General features: G+C 37.9%; 2 protein-coding genes across 5 annotated transcripts; both read right to left on the minus strand.

The window, feature by feature from the left end:
- Positions 1-353: 353 nt before the first annotated feature.
- LOC117930816 (probable carboxylesterase 11) lies at positions 354-6680 on the minus strand. The gene is made up of 3 exons (XM_034851562.1): positions 6493-6680; positions 2941-4364; positions 354-1262 (listed from the first exon to the last, which is right to left on the minus strand). Exons 2-3 carry the CDS (start codon positions 3795-3797, stop codon positions 725-727), a joined length of 1395 nt encoding a protein of 464 aa, XP_034707453.1. The 5' UTR covers positions 3798-4364; positions 6493-6680; the 3' UTR covers positions 354-724.
- Positions 6681-6887: 207 nt separating this feature from the next.
- Positions 6888-20046, minus strand: LOC117930815 (serine/threonine protein phosphatase 2A 57 kDa regulatory subunit B' theta isoform-like). Of its 4 annotated transcripts, none has more exons than XR_004653944.1 (5): positions 19419-20046; positions 19174-19289; positions 17330-18844; positions 7335-7746; positions 6888-7256 (listed from the first exon to the last, which is right to left on the minus strand). XR_004653944.1 is itself a non-coding variant. In XM_034851561.1 (5 exons), exons 3-5 carry the CDS (start codon positions 18545-18547, stop codon positions 7387-7389), a joined length of 1479 nt encoding a protein of 492 aa, XP_034707452.1. In that variant the 5' UTR covers positions 18548-18844; positions 19174-19289; positions 19419-20046; the 3' UTR covers positions 6888-7386. The 4 variants fall into 4 exon arrangements, 3 of the variants coding, with proteins under 3 accessions (XP_034707452.1, XP_034707450.1, XP_034707451.1); XM_034851561.1 differs by having other exon boundaries at positions 6888-7746; positions 17330-18381; positions 18481-18844; XM_034851559.1 differs by having other exon boundaries at positions 6888-7746.
- Between the last annotated feature and the right edge of the window lie 262 nt (positions 20047-20308).

The following is a 20308-nucleotide window of genomic DNA, read 5'->3' on the forward strand; positions in this document are numbered from 1 at the left end:
GATCACTGAGCAATCAAGAAAGTACGAGCATACTGCTTCACCCGTAAGGTTAGCACATCTTCATATTCCTGATTCTTTAATGGTCCTTCTCTAATACACTGTTTTTTTCCTTTCTTTGCTCTTCTATTCTAATTTTTGAATTGCCCTAACATCCAACAATTTTATGCTCACACACGTTGACAAAGTTTAACTAGATAATCTGGCGTTGGAATTCAAAAATGCTACCAACCAGCAAATCAGTCTCATACAAGGACACAAAAGCTTCTAAGTCTGAGGTCCACTTGCCTTGTTCCATCCCTTCCCCTTCTCAGGTCTAAAAGTATCACGAGGGAAAATATTATTGGAAGTAGAGATGCAGTCAAAAGAACCAAATATTTCATTCAATGAATTATATTCATAGAAAATATTACATCTTAATACACAGGGAAAAAATGTTAACAACAACATCCGAATGCGGCGTGCCGTGCCTTACTCCAACAGGAGGTGAATCATCTCACAGCTCAACTAACTTCTACTCTCAGATAAGCTTCTATCTTACAAAAAGAAGAAAACAGGACAAGGAGTAAATAAGAAAATTGAGGAACAATTCAAAAGTGACCTGATGTCTCTCAGTCTTCTAACAAACCAAACATGATGTCTCTTGCTCATCTTCTAAATTCTAATAAACCAAACACCGGTAAATTGTGTTCATGCTTCAACTGTTCCTGGATTTTCCATGTCCTACTTAGTAAGAAAACTCATGACCTCGAAATGAGATGTACTTCTTCACCCAAATTGCAATATCCTCAGCACAAGCCTGGGCCTGAGGGGTCTTCAGGAGCATGTCAAGGGTTGCAAATTCATGAACTGCATCCTTGTACTCAAGAACTGGTGAATCAACATTTACTTTCCGGAGCTCTGCAGAGTATGCAATGGCCCTGTCTCTCATCCAGTCATGCTCTGCTACTACTGTCAATGTTGGTGGCATAAGCTTTAAAGGTGGTTCCCTGTCAGGAATGAGAGGGTTGGCAGCTGGATGGTCCAGGCTGAACTCTTCCTCGGGTAGAAAGAGTTTCCATGCAAGCATGCACATAGCCTTGTCGTAGAAGTAGGAGTTCGCCAGTTTTATCTCAGAATGTGTGGGGACACTTCCAATGAAGAAAGGATACATCAGGACCTGTGCCACCACCTTGACAGGGTCCAGACGCTTCCCCAGCTCTACAGCCTTCCGAGCCACATAGTCTGCAATATTTGCACCACAACTCACCCCAAGGAGGACACATCTGTTGAATAATATTGAAAGAAGTCAGACATTCGGTAAGATAACCTTCATGATAGGGGAGGTAAACACTTTTTTCCATACCTAGTCCTGGAAATAGGTTGAATTAGTATGGCTCACAAATTCAAGCCTAGGACAATCCTTAAAAATTCTAAAGAAGACAAGGCTTTCTTGAGTTCAACTGAGCCTTCTAATATAGTTCATCAAACTAGATGACGACTGTATGTGTCGTCCTCTACTCTTCAAGATTCGAAGTGCAAACTTATTTGCAGGCAGAATTCGAAGATCGGTAATTATTGTCAGAACCAATCTATTTGAAACACAACTATTCTCATTAACCATACATCATTCTAGACTTACAGACAACTTTTTCCAATCAAAGAAAAACATACAGAGGAATTTCCCACAACATATCTTGACCCTGAAAAAGGTGTAGACTGCTTCCAAAACATTGATAACACCACAATCAATAGCGATTCTGGAATTGTACATCCATGACATACCTTCCACAACTTGATTGATTCTAAATACCTTTTTGGAACAAAGTTCATACAATCCCATCAACTTGAAAGCAAAGCCCCACAAAAGAAGATAAATCCACTAACACAGCTAACTCTCAATGTCTCAAAGGCTAAGCAGTATAGTTTACAGTCGATGAAATGATTAATCACCGCAAACTTCTGAAAAGAAATGACATATTCCAGCCATTTTACAAAAATTGGCTCATTGAACTTTTGAAAGGATACATTAACCAAACCTCTTAAACACAAATAAACAATAAAACTGCTAAACCAATAGGACAATAGAAAGAAACTAGCAAAATTTGAGAAGATTGAAAACTAAAGAACTTTTTCCTCCATTTTCAGAAGCTTTATCACGACTGAAATCAAATAACTATGGAAGGTCAATAACTTTGTATTCTTTTTCACTTCAACATCATGGAAGAAGCCATTTGATCTAAAACCAGAATTATCTGAACCTCCCCAAATCATGATTAATGATTGATCATACCCAAATCTACGTTTACTAAGTGAGATATAATTTGCTTGTGATAATAATTATTTTGATTGGCAACTTGTAATAATAAATTATATTAAACTGTGCCACCCTTGCTACAAAATGTGGAAAACAAATTCAGATACATCAATTAATCATGGTGAAAGAAATGCGGTTACTGAATGTCTTTCAAAAGACACTTCTGAAAGACCTTTTGACTGAAATGTTGGAAGTGTTGCTATTCTAGTAGCCAAGGGCATAGACCCATAAAGTGCACTGTACTCAAATTACAATAGTCAGGGTGGTCATTCTAAAGGAAACACCAAAACCATGTCAAAATGCAGAGGAAATGTAAACCACCTGGGAGCAACACTCCTAATCCACTCTTTTTGTATTTGTTCTCTTTGTTCTTTTCATCCCCTTTTGGTCAAAGCATTGAATTGGGCAGCTATAGAGAATACCCTGACCCTTATTGCTTGAGCACAAGGTATGAAGATCACAACTGCATTAGCAACTTAGAATAGGAACAATTTATACAGAGGGAAGGTTAAAAAACTATTCTAAAGTCAATCATCTTATTCATCTGAGCATTTTGAAACTAGGATCGATTTCTTTATTACTAATTTACAAATGGAGCAAACGGAAAGGAAGAATAACCAATCATCAACAAGGAGATCAAGAATCACCTCGATGGATCACCATGAGCAGCCAACCAAGGCTCCACCATGGAAGCCCCAAATGTGTCCGCAATATGCCTCGTGACATCCGATTTCTTAAGTTCAGGCCCTCCGCCTCGTGCACTTCCCATAGACTTATTACACTCCGCCAAATTTGCTTGCTTCCCCAACCAATTCAACACCTTCAACCCATCCTCAAATGCAGCCGGATACCGATTTTCCGGTGCAAGTCTATACCCAACCGCCACAACAATCACATCGCACAACTTCGCAATCCGCCTGCAGAAGAAGTCATTGGCCACCGAATCATTGCTCCCACTCACGAACCCTCCGCCATGAAACTGCAACATCAGGGGCAATTTCCGACAATTCTCCAGCGACGGCGAATACCCTCTGTAAACTCCACTGTCCGGTCTCAAATTCAAACTCTCTGCATCGCTACTACACCCGTAGCTAATCCTTCGCGTCTGCTCTGAATTCGCTCCAACATTTATCGTACCAATCGCACCATAACTGTTCCGCCTATTCAAACACGGATTAGCATTCGAATCAACAGAATCCCGATCCGATCTCACCGCCTTAACCCTAGATTTCAACTGACCCTTGGAATCCAACTCCGGCGACACCAGACACGTATCCGGCAGGAAGATTCGAACAGAAAGTGAGGTGAACGGATCAATATGAATATCCTTGGTGGCTACCCCGTCGACGAAGGAAGGGTTTGCGGCTGCAATCGACTCCTCGGGTCGGGAGGTCACTCCAAACTGGTTGTTATCGTCGGAGGGAGTTTGGATCCGGTTCTGCAAGCGGTGTTTGAGGAGGAATTTAAAAAAGACGCTGTAGAGCTTCACCGCAACGGTCGGCATCTCTCTCTGCTCTTCACTTCTGCAGAAACCGGAAGCTAAAAATAGACTAACTGTACGGTCTGGAATTGTATGTATTCAAGATAAGTTCATTGCTGTATCGTAATCAACTTATCGGAGTTCTGAAGATAGCCGATTAGGGTTTGGTAATGGAGGTTGGAGGTTGCTTCAATGGCTTCATCCGATCGAGATCGTGAGAGGGAGAAAAGGGAGGGGTTTACGTGATGGAGATTGATATTCCGTGTTTTTACTATTACCAATACGGATTGAACGACCCCATTGGACATTGACACGTGGCAAATCTGGAAGTGGGGAAAACATATCTGGCTATAGTGGCACTCCGCCATTCTACTGCTGTCGGTGTTCCGGAGTTTACGCGCCAGGTATAAACGGTGATGATTGGGACGGGGTGGAATCGTCTGCGAACGAGTCTTGTGAAACTCCCTAGCAATCAAGCTTCCTGGGGTTGTACAATTGAAAAAGGCGTGGTGCCAGAAGGTACAATCATCGACAAGAGGTGTTGGCAGTAGAATATGGCACGCAGATCTAGATGTGGCTGACGGGGCTGCTCTGAAAAATATAAAAGAAAGCCCAATCATGAAGATATTATTTTTATTATTATTATTTAATCCCACATGTCGTGGGTTCTTTAGAGAAAATTACCGAATAGGATGCCGTGGTGCTCAATTTTGCTGATTCCTATGAAATATTAATAGAAAGTTACAAAAAAAATTACCAAAAATAACCTTCAATTAAACAAAAAAAAAAAAAAATTGTCTCATCCCAAAAATTTTCTTCAACTACAAAAAAAAATTAAGCATCAATCTATAGAGTGAATAACTTCCAAAAAAATTCTTTTTCTTATGAAAATGTGTTGAATTATAAATTTTTATTTATGAATTTATTATCTTTTATACTAGTATTATATTGATATGATGCATTCGATGTCAATTAACTTTAAAAAAGTTTTTGTAAAATTATTATTTTTATTGTAAAATATAATTATAATACAAATACATTAATATTACGATATATTACAACATACTCAATTCACAAAAATATTGAATTTTTTTTTTCACAAAACAAACATTTATGAGTTATCCTATTGTATTTTTATCATGTTAAATGTAATAAACTAACCTTAGAAGCCAAATAAACTACCAATATGGATTCACAATGATTCTAGGTTTTTTATAAAAATGAATTAATAATTTTAATGCATTGAATTGTTGATGGTAATCCACTAATGTATAAATAGATATCCATAAGATTACTTGTTTAAAAAAAATAAAAAATAAAAAGATATTTTTAATTAATTATGATTATCATTAATTGATTTTCTCTTTGTTGTAATATTGTAAAATAAAATGATTTGATTATTACATAAAGAATGTCTACTTTTCCATTAGTAAATAGACTTCCGAAATTTTATTTATAGCTACCTTCATAAAAAAGAAGAGTTTGTATCAAGTCAGAATATAAAAAATACAATAGTAGACAAAAAAAAAAAAACAAGTACATTGAACAAGGGATGTCATATAATTATTTTATTTCAAAACCATGTGTACGATTGAAGATTAATCTAAATGAATACACATTTCATTACATCATTCAATTTGATCCATTTGTATTTCAAATGTTGGACAAGGATGAAAACATGCACATGATGGTATCTCTAGTTATGATTATGGTCGTATTTATGTATCAAAATAGGTTCAATGAGTAGAAGTTGAAGGGGGTATAGTCAATGTGCAAACTTGGAATTGGTAAGTCATATATGCATTACTAGTTTCATTTATCCCATGATACAAGTTGTATATTTTAATTATTTAAATGTGTCAAGCCAACAAATGCTTCAATATAGGAATTTTGATAGGCTTCAAATTCAAATGTGTAGAGACCAAAGTTGAATCACATGATTAAAGTCTTTTACCCACAACCTATTATTGAAAATGGACATAATTTTTCTTATGCAGATGAATTTAGAAATGTATTATATAGGTCAATTTTAGTACTAATTCAAAAAGAATTCTTCAAAGTGAATATCGATGTCTTGTTAATGAATGAGTCCCCCTTAAACAATAACCATTCATTCAATAGGTGCAACCAAAATTTGAAGCTTCACACCTTCAACAATATGCAATGTTCAAGTCAACATTTAATGTCGATAAAGAGAGGTGCCCACATGATAGAACAAGTCATAAAGCCAACCTTGTATTATTTATACCATCAAACTTGCCAAGACTTCTTGAGGCAATATCAAGAACATTAGGCTATAAAAATATTCTATTTTTACTTGGTCGTGGTAGATTTGTTAGCGTATAAGCATGCAAAAGGTGATGAAATCATATATAAATATTGAATTTTGAAAGGTCCAAAGCAGGACATGGGTTTTGACTTTTGAGAGAGTGAGTCGACAAATCGCAGGAATTTAACCATATCCTAGTTTGTGAAAGCAACAACGTACACATCCAGATTAAAAGAATAACCAAAACCCATTTGGTATTTGAATTGATCTTCCACTTTCCATCTTTCCTATGACATGGACATTTAAACCAAAATAGTACTAATCCATCTCTAGTCTTAGGTAACTTGTAATTTATAGTAATATCAAAACTATACCATATTACCAAAAAAGAAAAAGAAAGGGCTTGAAATTCAAACCTCCCATAACATAATAGAGATAAAGAAAACTGACCAATTCTACACAAAAAAAAAGGCAATTTGGTGGTTGTCATCCTTGATGATGAGGTTGAGGTGAAGTGGAAAAACATGGGCATCCTTCTCTTTTAAGCCATTGCTGATGGTGATGAACCATTTCCAACATCCAAGATGAATCAAAATCTACTTATAAACCCAGTTGCAGAACAACTAGATGGAGCCTCCATGCATATACCTTACACAAAGAAAGAAGAATAATATATGTCTGGAAATCATGATGCAGGAAGGAGTTGGGTTTGTGAACCCATAAATGAGACTAATAAAGGGTACAGGAGGATGACAAGCAGCCAAGGAAGAAATACATACTAACCCTTTTTCTTGGGGGCTTAACCGGAATTAGATTTATAAAGTTTTTCTGTCTACATTGGAAACTCATGGCAAACAGTAGTTCCATTTAACAGAAGCAACAAGTTTAATGATACATATAATAAATTTGAAGACTAAGAGTGCTTTTAATTAAACCAAATTCAAAAATATGTAAATAGATATATGTGAATTGAAGATTCCTTTCTGTCGCCCTTGAGAGCATCAAACTGCAAAAAGGCCAAATTTAACTACCTGAATCTCCTTCGGTGTTTTAACTATGCATTGCAGCACCATACAACCCCATCTCCCCATTTGCTTTCTCCAACAACCCCAATCCCCATATATACAGTCCGCGCTTATGAACCAGAATGGGGCCTTTTTGTGCCCCTCACAGTGGTATCATCCTTAACCCTCTTGTTACCTGACAAACCAAAACTTGAAAAGGAAAAAACAAGGTCAGCAAGCAACCAAGGGAATTAACAACTCCCCATCATGGCTCCTCCCAATGCATACCAATATGAAAATCATAAACTTTGGGAGTAACCATCAGGAATGTGCTCACTCCCTAGCCAGAAGGTGTATGAGTGGTTGCTCTACGAGGGACAAGCACTGGTTCATTACTCGTAGCTTTCATGGCAGCTATCTCTTCTAAGCGCTTCCATGTGGCTTCACGTTTCATCTTAACCTCCTTCTCTTGTGCTTCATCTTCCTGAAACTTGAGCAAACACTCCTCGAACAGCTCAGGGTCAACATCAGAGAAGATCTTGCGGACATTTAATGTCAAGCTCTGTACTGCCTGATTCCAGTGGTTTCTAGCATTTCTCTCCAAGGCAGGGAAGATAATTGGCAGTATGACTTTGCGATTTTGTTTTATTAGGTTCTCGATGTGATCATTATTCCATAAGAACAAGGCCCTCTCTGCCACCTGTAGATAAAGTAGTTAAATAAATTAGAAGGGAACTCCATCCGGTCTGATATTATTGAACTATGGTTGTCACAGAACTCTGGGACAGCTAAAGAAATTTGGGGTTGTTACAGACTGCCATGGTTCAGGAACAACAATGGTATTGAGAATTAACAGCAAATCACATTTCTAGAGTAAATAAAATTTGGCCGTTACTACACACGTAAATACATGATGCTGGTAATGCTCAGATAGTCAACAGTGTTTCCAAATTTTGTTAACATGGACAACTAGTAAAACTTTTTTTTTTTTTTTTGATAGATAAACACAAATATATTAAAGGGCCAAGGCCACAAAGCATACAGGGAGTATGCAAATCAGCCTAAAACAAGAACACAAAAAACAAGCACCCTCACCCACCCTTAAATGGCCGCTAGCCATTCCAAAAAGCCTAAGAGCGAAGAGGACTCCTCTCCAATATACACCCTAGCCCAACTCCACAAGGTACATACAAAAGAATTTTTGAGTTTCTGTATATCTAAAGAACCTCCCCTAAAAGCTAATCTATTCCTCTCCTTCCATACCGTCCAAAAAATGTATTGGTAATAAAACTTAGACTACCAATAATGTATTGTTATCTCACACCATCAGCATCACCATTGCCAACTCTTATACTGCTAAGGTAAAAAAATGATCACACACACACACACACACACAAAGGAGGAGGGAGGGAGGGAGGGAGACGGACAGGGTGGAGAGGGAGAGAGAGAGAGAGAGAGAGAGAGAGGAGAAGCATATTGTGCAACCACACCACATATGCTAGTACATATATATTGACATTGTATTCATGAATTCTTCCCAGTAGTCCTACTTCATTACCATAATATCATATACCATTTGTGTGGATCATATAACCCCAATAATGGTATATAATATGGGTCAGCCTTTTCATAACCATTTATCTAAACAGTATAACAGGATATGATGATCACCCAATTGTCAATGGTCCTTACCTTGCTCTCCATTTTTGTAGCTGCCATCACTACACCTTGGCCACTTATAATTGTGTTGCAATCCTCTCTCCGGTCTCCCTCTTTTAGCCTTGGCAAATTCTCTCTTGGCAGAACCAGTCACTGTGCCTACCCATCCTTTTCCTCCTCTTATCCTGTAATTAATTCCTGATTTCTTATTTTGATCTTTTCCTTTTCCCTCACCTTTTTGTCCTTCTGCCATTACCTCATTCTCTTCTCTTTTCAACATGAGGCCAGATTATCTCACCTCTCTTCTCAATTGCAGGCCCCCTACCGCTCTTCTGCGTTGTCTACCTAAAATCCTCATTCTAATCAGAATGATCCTAGAAATAACCATGGCCATGACTGTGGAAGTGGGAAATGGTTCCTTTAATATCCCCAATCTCACCCCCACCCTAGTCTTCTTGGTCCTGGTCCAACTCCCATTTTCCTTCACTCTCAGGCCTCTACCACTCCCTCTAATTTTGTGTCAGATTTGCATAGGCCATGGTCATGATACTGTTCATTTCCATAGTCATTTAACCATGCATATATGGAAATATTTTACCACACTCTTGGCTCCTTCTATTAGCAGTGATACCAATATGCCGGAGCACCCAACACATGACTTCCAATCTCTAGAATTTCTGTTTGTATTCAGACTATCATGGATCACACACCATCTTTGAGGGGAATGACCCAACTACTAATTTCAAAACAGGCAACAATTACTTTGCCCACCCCACACCTACATTCTCATTATAGCATGCTTTACACATTCCTGCATTCCAGAAAATCTTCTACCTATGCACATTTAGCTAGGAATTTGAACCCTTATTTTCTCCTCAGACATCATCATCAAAGATCTGACATGAGGGAGAGTTCTTCATGCCGACCCAAGCAATGGAGAGTCCATCCTTCTTCCAACTGGCGTCAGAATGTTTTCTTGCCTTGGTTATGCAGAAGTTTATTTTGTTAGATGATTCTTTATCTGCCATAAACATTCCTTTGAGTTGGTTGTCAGGTAAGATGTCTAGCTTGCCTTTTCATTTATCATATCATAGTCCAGATTGCAATCAACACATCCAAACTTATGCTTTCCTGACCCTGTGGCATCTCATGCTAGACATCAATACTATTTACTACTGGTGAATGAGTACTCTTGGTTTACCTGACTGTTTCTGTTTTTCACATAAATGAAATTTGTTCTTGCTTTAGCCACTTTAAGCGCTTTGTTGAGGACGCTTTGCTTATGTTAGAGCCTGGCTAACAAATGGTGATGGTAATTCTTCATATGTTCATACTAAACTCAGACAAATGGTGGTGGGTATGTATAACAGCTTATCTTTGTTGCACTATTAGATCATCATCTTTTTTTTTTTTTTGATAAGGGAATATATTAATAAGCTCTAAAAGCGCACAAAAGAACACAGGACATATACAAAGTGAACTTAGCAAAAAAATAGGAAAGAGGGAAAACACAACTTGCACTATTAGATCATCATGGTACTTTCTGTTTAATTTCATGCCTGCATTCCATTAAAAAAAAATGGGATTGTTGAAGAAAAGCGCCAATACAACTTTTTTATAGGCAAACAAGAAAATATATTAAAAGAGGCTGAAAAGAACCTAGCAAGGAACGCATGATGTATACAAATTGAGCTGAGTAGACAAGCAAATAGGAAGAGAGAAAACAAAAAACAACCTTCTTCTCCTTACTTTGAGTTCAACCAATCTACAAAGCCTATCATTGTCATAGAAGGACTGTCTATGCACACTCTAACCCAGTTCAAAAAGATGCACATAAAGAAAGATTTGATCACTTGACCTGACTATTCTACATCTTCAAATGACCTTCTATTTCTTTTCTTCTATAATAAAGGAGCGGTCCTCCAAGCTTTCTTCCTCTTCTTCCTCACAAAAGAACCATGTCAACTCAGGAGATTGTCTTTTATAGAAGAGTACATCACCTAGACCACTCCAAATAGATAAAAGATAAATATATAAATAAAAAGCTGCCACAGGATTTTCACTTTGGAGCAATGGAAGAGAAAGTGATTGGCTGACTCTTCATCCTCTTTACACATGTAGCATCTATTTGGAATACTGAATCCCCTCCTGAGCTGATCAAGTGTTAAAATCATTCCATAAACAACTTCCCAAGTGAAGAAACGCACCTTCGTTGACACTCATGGGTTCCATACTATGCATGCAAGGAAAGGCTCACTTCATCCTTGGGCTAAGGATGCTTAGAAAGATTTGATCGAGAATTTCCCACTCATGATTTCCCTCCATATAAATATGTCCTTCCCATCCCTTCTAATTGAGGTCAATTGAAGTCTATGAAAAAAGACTTCCCCGCTCCTTTCAATTGGTCAAGGAATAGTCTGTGAAAGAGGGGGACTCCATAAGACCCCCTCCCCAACCTACTCTCACATCTCTGCTACCCAAGAGTCTTTATCAATGGTTATAGAAAATAACATTTGAAATGACTCTTCCAAAGAACTTCTTTTGCATCATCTATCCTTCTAGAATTTTACCTTTCTGATATTATGCACAATAAATCAAGCTCTACTTCTAAAAACTTCCCACCCGATTCTAATAGCCCTTTACAACCCTACTCCATAACCATCCCTAACCACCCTCAAGCACCATTCCCCTTCTTTTATCCCAAACTCCCCTATTTTGACCTATTTCCCAAGGGACTCCCTAGGAAGCAAATCTTCAACTCCATTTGCTAAGAAGAGCCTTATTAAGAGTATGGAGATTTTTTTTTTGCCAAGCTCTCCCTTCCTTTTGTCCAAATGAATGATAGACACTTAAGTGAATGAGGCTTTTCCCAAGCGCCTTATCCCAAAGGAAACCCCCTTTGGATCTACTTTAATCCCTTTTTTTATTTTTTTGGTAGGTAAAGAGAACGTATATTAATAAGAGAAAGGCCAAAAAAGCACCCCTAAAGTACACAAGGAGTATACAATGGGCACCCAAGATGCCACCAAAAAATCAAAGAGGGACAACAAAAACGGCACCCTCAACAAGACCCTATCCAATTCACAAAATCTTCAATAAAAGAAGGGCCAAGAGCTATAAACAAATTGGACCACACCCAAAGATTACACACAAAACAAGTTGGATTTGTTTCAATCTTAAGCCCACCCTTCTCAAAATGGCAAATACAAATATAAAATAAATTGGCAAACTTGACAATGTGCTCTTCATCAAGGTACCTATTCCTTCTTATGACAAGTATTGCCCCTTCCATAAGGCTAGCTTTCTCTTTAAACTGGATATAAGCTCAAACCATATGAAGACCCAATTTAGATACTCCAAATGTTGTTGGTTAGCATAAAAAAGAATTAGGGTATTGTCAAGGAACAACAAATGTGACACTTCCATTCTCCCCTCACCTCTTCCTCCCAAAGTCCACTTTGAATCCCGAGATGAAATCCCTTCTCCCCCCCTCCCAAACTTAGTGCCTCCATTGCCAAAACAAATAAATAAGAGGAAAGAGGGTCTCTCTGCTTCAAACTCTTGGAGCTCTAGGAAAAACCGGACAAAATTCGTTGACTAGAATAGAGAATTTCAGCATAGAAATTGGTGCTCTTTAGCCTTGAATTCATTTGCAATGAGGACTGCCTCCAAAATTTGTCTGCCCTCCATGAAAGCTTATTGGTAAACTAAAACCAGCTCACCCAACACTTTTTTTCTCCAATTAGCTAAAACTTTAGTCAAGAGCTTATACAACCCTCCAACTAAGCTAATGGGTCTGAAATTTGTCCAAGTCCTTATCTCCACCTTTCTTAGGAATTAAGACCAAGAAAGTAGCATATACGCTTCTCTGAAAAGAGTTGTTATAGAAAAAAAACTCCCTCAAGAAGCCCATCACCTCAAATTTTACAAAGTCCAACTACCAACTCATCCTCCAAAACACCATAGTGAAACCATCTAACCTTAGAGCCTTGTCTCCACCTAAACCAAACAAGGTAACAAAATCTTTCCACTCAAAAAAATAAACCTTCAAGTTCCTAGATCATCACTTCCCAATACTTCAAAGGCCATCCCATTAATGTTGGGTCTCCAATCCTCATTTGGAGATTTGGGAAAGCCCTCAACACCCCTTCCTTCATCAATCAATCCTTATTCATTCTAACTTTGGACAAAAAGTTTCTCCTTCTTGGTGCATGGACCATTTTATGGAAGAAGTTGGTACTTTTATCCCCCTCTTTTAACCAGATTTCTCTCAATTTCTGCTTCCACATTGCTTCGTCCCACTTGCTAAACTCAAGCATCGCCAACCTTCTAGCCTTAGACTCTTCAACAGTGAGACTACTTCTCTTTTCTTTAAATACCATAAACCAATAGGATTTAGGGCCTCAATTTTTTAGTTGTGACATTGTCAAAGACCTCTTTATTTCACATTTTTAAATCATTATTGAGGGTCTATAGTTTTGCTACCAGTATATGACCATACAAACCACCAATACATTGTCAAAATCGGCTCTTCTTTATCAAGCCCAACTTCCTAATAACTTGAGGGTTGAACCTTTTTTGCCTAGTTTTAATCACATTAAGAATGCTCCTTCTACTCCCAAAGGTAAGTTCCCCTATGTGATGTTTAAGGTTTCACTTGTCTCCACCTTTGCATGCACTTGGTTGTACTTGTTATTCTCATTGGGCTTCTAGCAACAAGCAAACTTAAGGCCCATACACACCAACTTATTCTTCCTAGCTATGATGTCCAACATCAATGCCATGAATGTCATGATCCTATATCAAGCAAAATCCCCATTTTCTTAACATAATTTTCAAAGGGATCATTTCCTTTTACCACTCCACTTATGCAACCCTAATTCTTCCATCTATTGCTATCAGTTGGCTTGCTCCTCTCCCCAACCCCTCTAACCCATTCTCTCTCTCTTCCTCTCTCACCCATCTTCATGCTCTCCCTTGCCAATTTGTTCCAAGCTACCATCCAATTGTTCCCTTTTCCAACACCTCCTATCCCATCAACCACCATTCCGCTCATCCTATGGTCACTGGTCTTCAAGATGGAATTCATAAACATAAATATCTTTTTCTTGCTAGTAAAGATTGTCTATCCTCCTATCACTTTTCTTTTTAGCTTCACAATTTCCTCCAGATCTTGCCTTTTATTCTCAAGCTTCTAAATAACCATAATGGCATCTTAGCATGCAAGAGGAGATCGATTCTCTTCTTCTTAATAGCACTTCAAGATTCCCTATAGCCTAATCATGCTTTCCAGCTCTAGGAATTGCATGTGCACATCCCATGAACATAGGTCATGCCTATTTTGGAGATTCTTAATATGTTTTTTCTTGCCAATAAATAAAATTTAAAAATTAAAAAATAAATAGAATTGCATATGGCCTTAGACAAGTTCCAGCTACATGGTTTTTCCCATTTCAACATATATTCTCTTATAAATAATCTTTAAAAAAATGAATAAAGAAAGAAAGACGTATCCACAAGCAAGCCCCAATTGACTAGTTTTCCCATTTCTTTTTTTGATAGGTGCCTAGTTTTCCCATTTCAACTCCATCTCAAGTGATCAAGCTTTCAAAGGAAAGCCAATGTCACTTATAATGATTTTGTGTCTGGCTTTATCGCGAGATGGCAAGCCCTTCCTTTCAGGTGTCCGCAAAAGGTTACCCCGTCTTTCCCTGGCCCTGGAGGACCTGCCACTTCCTCCCCTCCCTGGTAGGGGCATAAAGAAAGGACATAGCAGGCCGAAAGGGTCCGAATGTATGTACCTTTGAGGCATGAACTCTCAGTACATCTCATGCCTCAAACCTTTGATGATTTGAATGACTTATGCACCAAGGCACATGACCTAGAAATGCACCTTAGCAAGAGGCGCTCAACTCAAAGCCCAAGGCAGCTTCAAAGGTTGAGACGGCTGGAGTCGAAGCAAAGAAAAAGAAGAATGCTGTTACTACAGCAAACAGATTCATTGTGTTAGATGCTCCCAATGAAAACTCAAACGAGGATCAATTGGTTCAGTCTGCTGCTAGCTTGGAAGCAGAACCTTTGGCTATGAATGATGATAGCAGCATTGATCAGAGTGGTTGTAGATTAGGCTGATCGCAAAAAGAAGGTTGGTCGTAGATCTACGGAAAGGAATAAAAACCCGATTCAAGTCATTCAACATACTAGTGTTGGATGCATTTGCCTCCTCTGTGGGAGAATATATCATCACAAAAGAGATAACTCCTGTATTGATGCCTGATTTCTTATCTTAGAGCACATTTTGATGTGAGGAACCTTGGTCATCTCCATTATTTTCTTGTTATGTTATAGAGGCCTACCAAAGAGAAATCCTTCCCTAAAATGTTTTCCAAGTAAAGAAACTATAATTTCGACCACGACCATAATTTTGATGCCAAGCCTCGCCTCGCTAAAGTTCAAAATTTGTAAGATGTATGGTCATGATCGTGAATTTACAAGTTTCAAGATGTTGATTACATGGTTACTGCTTACCCATCAAAAAAAATAAAAAATGAACCTTTTTCTGCTGTTATTTTCTAGCAAGGCATTAGGTATGCTCCTCAGTATATTATCATGATATCTACTATGTGGTTAATTAGGTTTTCCAATTCATTCTCCAATTTAGATGCAGTTCAAAATAGTGTAACGCATTCTTCACTGTCAAAAGAAACATTCACCAAAGACTTCAATTTCATCCCATTCCAGCCTCTCCTTTACATGCCTTCTCTGGTGCTAACTGAGATGACAATCCATATGATAGATGTTTGACCACTGGTGGTTATATTCTTTTTGCACAAAAGTAAGGCTGAAGAGGAGCACAATCCAGGGCCCACAATTCATCAAAAAGAACAAAAGTTTTCTTTGTCATCAAGTAATATATCCATATGAATAGCCCGCCCTAACAAGTAAAATAAAATCTCACTTAATTTTACATAAGTTGACCTGCCTACAAATTTGTTACATCAATCTGACCTCCTCTGGCCTTATGTTCAGTAAGTTTCCATGCAGAATGATGTACCTCATCTCTCACCTAACATCACTTTTATTGTAGTTCAACATGATAAGCTATTTGAGTGATGCCAATATTAGGTCCACTCATGGCAGAATTGAGAATAGAATAAACATTTGGATACATTCCAGTATAACCAATTTAAGATTGGCTCATACTGCAGGCTCAAGAATTTGGTTGACCCACTTACACAAGAATCAAATAATGCATCAAAGTAACTTGATACAACTGATGGATCTAATCATCATAATGTATCTTGTTAGAGATGGCTAAGCCATATTAGCTAGTTCAGGACAACACATACAAAGCATGCAATTGGCATGCTGAATTTTCATCTGAAGAAACCAATTATCAATATCCAATTTAGACAAATTCCTCAGCATTTAGACAAATTCCCCAGCATGAAATACAACCAATAAAGGTTCAGCAGCCTATTCTGTTTGGGAAATCTACACATTACCATGGTACCATAACATCAAAAAAAATGAAAAGTCCAACTTTTTGAAGCCTTACTCCTAATATTCCTAACAACCATGATTTTTGCAATTCTCATAACATACAAAACTAGAGCCAACAAATAGCACAAGAAAATATATCAGCTACAATTTGCAATAAGGGTTTACAAAGGAAAAAGGAAGTTCAGTTTATGCAGTTTAAAAGCCATCAAAGAAGTCCCCACGTGCATGCAGTATCATCCTTTTTTCTTTTTTTTTGATAGGTAAAAAAACAATTGTATTAAAAGCACCTAGGTAGGCACAAAGCATGCAGTAACACCATTTACTTCAGACATAACTGAACCCAAGTTCACTTAACATGCAACCAAATCCATAACCATCAAACCTCATGAAAAATCACACATTACAAACCTAAATATGCTAATGCAATGAAAACAACTTTCAGTACCTATTATATCCTTGATTGAGTACCACAATGTGGTTGAAGTAGAGAGATAGAACAGTGGGATAGACCCATGTCACCAAACAGAAGGGGAATGAGAGAGAGAGAGAAGGCAACAAGGATATATATGTTAGTATCTATTCCTATTTGGTGGGGCTAGCTAAGAATGAAAGTGTGTTTTAGTTTATAGGAATTCAAAGAGATCAATAATATATGCCAGGCTTTCATACACGGTATGTCAAGGATTAGAATTTGAGTATTTATTAGTTAATGGCACCAATTACCTTCAAGAGTATATAGAACAGAATTTGTGTAGATTTGATTTTGTGATGTTTTACCTTCTAGTTTTATCATTCCTCATAACCTATTAAACACACCTCAGATTATCACTTCTTTTTTTTATGGATAACCTCAGATTATCACTTATTACAATGCAAAAGTTTAAATTGTTTTAAGATTCTACATCACAATGACAAAAGACCAAGTAGATCTTAACATTCAGTTAGATGGAAGAAACACCATCTAGGGCAATTCCTCCAGATTAATGTGAAACATTCAGGCTCCAAGATTCATTACTAACTTCACAGTGGAAGCAAGTTTCTGCTTCATAAACTCTCAAAAGAAAAAGCAAGAGATGAAAGCAGCAGTAAAATAACCTAATAAAACTAGTAAAACTGCCTACCTGAAAATGTGAACTGCTCAAACAACGACCAATCTGGCGGAACAAGGGTACCATACAGCGTTGGAATTCTGGAGGTTGAGTTGCTTCTAAAACTTCTTCCAACTCACCTAAGAACATGACCTCCTTTGAACTATTTGTAATTGGCCAATACTTTAATAAACCCCTTATAACAGTATCAGCAAGCTTGCAGTCTTTCTCCACAAATTGTGTGATGCAGTAAGATAACTGCTGATGGTACATGGGAATGCATTTTGGCTTATGCAGCGGAATTAGTGCTCGAACAAGAAAGAGTTTGTGCTCTTCTTTCAGTGGTAGCGCAAACCCATTGATTATACTGCCCAAAATCTCCAACAGCTCTGCAATTCCATTGTGCTTCTCAGTTTCAAAAATAAAACGATAGAAGATGTTGTTGATTGCTTTCCTGATGAATGGTCGGTGGACCATAAATTTTCCATAGATGCGGTGTAGAACAGTTTTCAGGTATTCTCTTTCTCTAGGATCCTCTGAATCAAATAGATCTAAGAGTCTGAGAACAAAAGAGTGATCAATGTACCTCTTAGCTAACTTTGCATCTGTCTCAGGAGATGCCACAAACCTCAGAAGAAATTCATACACAATTTGCAAGTGAGACCATGCAGGGTCCATTGAAGGCTCCTCCTCTTCCAAATCAAAGGCCTCTAAAACTTTGTTCTCACGGGGTGGAGAAGTGAGCGTCCTAAACAAATTTACAGATACCATCTTTATGATTTCTTGCATGACATTTTCTGTGAATTTCCCATTTGCTGAGGTCACATAATCCACAAGCTCTACCAAAGTCTGTCGCTTGATCTCCTTTTCCTTCAGGTTCTTTGTTGGGTCAGTGAAGTCAAACACCACACAACACAAGCTCAGCTTTCTGATAAACAGGGTCTGCTTCTCAGAGTTTGGAACATCTCGAAAACTTGGCAAGGCCTCATATGAAGCTGCCGCTGAATTCCCATTTAACTTCATATTCACAGCTTGGGGGATTTTATTTCCATAATTGGGTCCTGAATTTGATGTGGGGTTTGCGCCTGAAAGAGATGCAGCATTAAAGTTCCCAAACCGGTTATTTACTAAATCATTACTTCTTGAACTGGTAGAAGCATTTGAGGAGGAGATAGAAGCCCCACCTCCATCCCGATTCTCAGCTGATTTAGATGGCTTCCTTGGGAGCCTATTAAGTATATTTTTTATCATAACTTAAATGTCAAATCAACAGCTCCTTCTCATGAACTCAAGAACCCAACACAGACCAAAGCTTCTTTAGAGCAAAAAATAAAGCATCAGTAAGAACGAGAGGATATAACTTCAGTTGGAGAAGTAATAATCAGGGGCATTAAACCAATTTCAACCAGATTTTAGCAGCCTTCAGAGAATTAGTCCACCAATAAGTTTCTCTTGTCTCCGATTGAGAATCCCCATGCTTTTCTTGCATCTAGAGTTGTACCAATCCAAGTGGGCAAATTCCCCTAGTCAGATGAAAATTCAAACCCGCTTCACATCAAAAGAAATATGGGATCAGAAAGCCATTCCAACCTAGATACTCCACAAAACATTGAATTTCAAATCAATTAACTGAACAACAACCCTAATACCATGATTTTCTCTTCCTAAAGAAAAACTCATGATGCTCTCTTTTTTCACACACAGAAGAAAAGAAAAAATATTTCCTTTTTGACATGTATTGACAGACCCAGATGCAGAAACCAAGTTGAAATCAAACCATCCCAGCAATTTTCGAAATTACTAAGATTAAACTCTGGAAAATTATGACTTTTCTTTGTTCTTCCACATAGAAGGGAAAAGTTCAGATGTATATTCACCTCTTTCTCTTTTCTTCAGTTTCACCAAGATTCATAACCTATTCAGCTGGATCAAAAGACGATAAGATCTGGGCATGATCTACAAAACCCAGATAGCATTCTTCATCGAGACCAACCTACAAAGTTCCAAAACCAAAAAAGCAAAGAGAAAGTAGAAACAACATTAAACTTAACATTCATCGATGCATGCAAAGGAAGAGATAAAGAGAGGGAATAAAGAGGAGATAAGTGCCATCCATACTTACAGAGAAAGAGAAAGCTCACAGCTGTTCCTTTTTCTTTATGGTCTGGGTCAATGATCTGAACCCAGTAAGGAAAAAAAAAAAAGGTCAGGAAACAACAATCTCTGGCTGTTGTTGATGGTGTTGGTGTGTTTGGTTCCCCAGAATTATTGTAGCCATTATTTTCTTTTCCATTTTCTTTCTATGCTTTTTTTTCTTTCTTTTTTTTCTCTACCTTTCTCAGGAATTTCTACCTCTCACTACACCACTGTTGATTCTTCCTTTTTGGGCTTCTCCAGATGGAGAGATTGACAGAGAGAAATATCTTGCCCAAAACAACCCTCGAATCCACGTAAAATCCATGTCCACAATGCCTATGAGATAAAAAGATAAAGGGTTGAAACTGGAAACCACTTAGAAAAGAACACCAACCCCAAACCCCAATCTCCTTCAAAAGCGCGTGGACAGAGTCCTATCATGTGGAAACATGTCCCCCATGTCTGCCCAGTTGCACTGTTGTCCTTGAAGCTTCAAACTCTAACCCCATCTCTGCTCTGCTCTCTGCTACAACTGGGACAAGACCCCACTTGCCCTGGAGGCGCGTTGCAGCCCTCTATCTCCTAATCCCTGAATTTTGATGATAGATTTTTAAGGAAGAAGGTTGGTAACAAGTGTTGCAGGAATCAAAAGTCTTTTGAGTAAATCCCAAGTCGTAAAAATCATGAAAACCTTGAATTCCAATTCATCATCGATGATTGTTTTGGAGTGATTATCTTATGTCGGTAAAATATACCCGTATTTTCTGAGGTTTTGTTTTGACATTTGTCAACTCCATCAAATTGTCTTTTTTTTTTTTTAATATTTTTCCTTCTTTAAAAAAAAATTAAAAATAAATAAATAAATAAAAAGCTCGG

This window comes from Vitis riparia, chromosome 14 (assembly GCF_004353265.1).
Source record: "Vitis riparia cultivar Riparia Gloire de Montpellier isolate 1030 chromosome 14, EGFV_Vit.rip_1.0, whole genome shotgun sequence".
Classification (NCBI taxonomy): Eukaryota; Viridiplantae; Streptophyta; class Magnoliopsida; order Vitales; family Vitaceae; genus Vitis; species Vitis riparia.

Coding starts and splice junctions, on each gene's coding strand:
- LOC117930815 (XM_034851559.1), bottom strand. CDS start 18,547: ATGATAAAAAATATACTTAATAGGCTCCCAAGGAAGCCATCTAAATCA. Junction 7,747..17,329: donor TGAGCAGTTCACATTTTCAG/GTAGGCAGTTTT, acceptor CTTTATCTACAG/GTGGCAGAGAGGGCCTTGTT.
- LOC117930816 (XM_034851562.1), bottom strand. CDS start 3,797: ATGCCGACCGTTGCGGTGAAGCTCTACAGCGTCTTTTTTAAATTCCTC. Junction 1,263..2,940: donor GCTCATGGTGATCCATCGAG/GTGATTCTTGAT, acceptor ATTATTCAACAG/ATGTGTCCTCCTTGGGGTGA.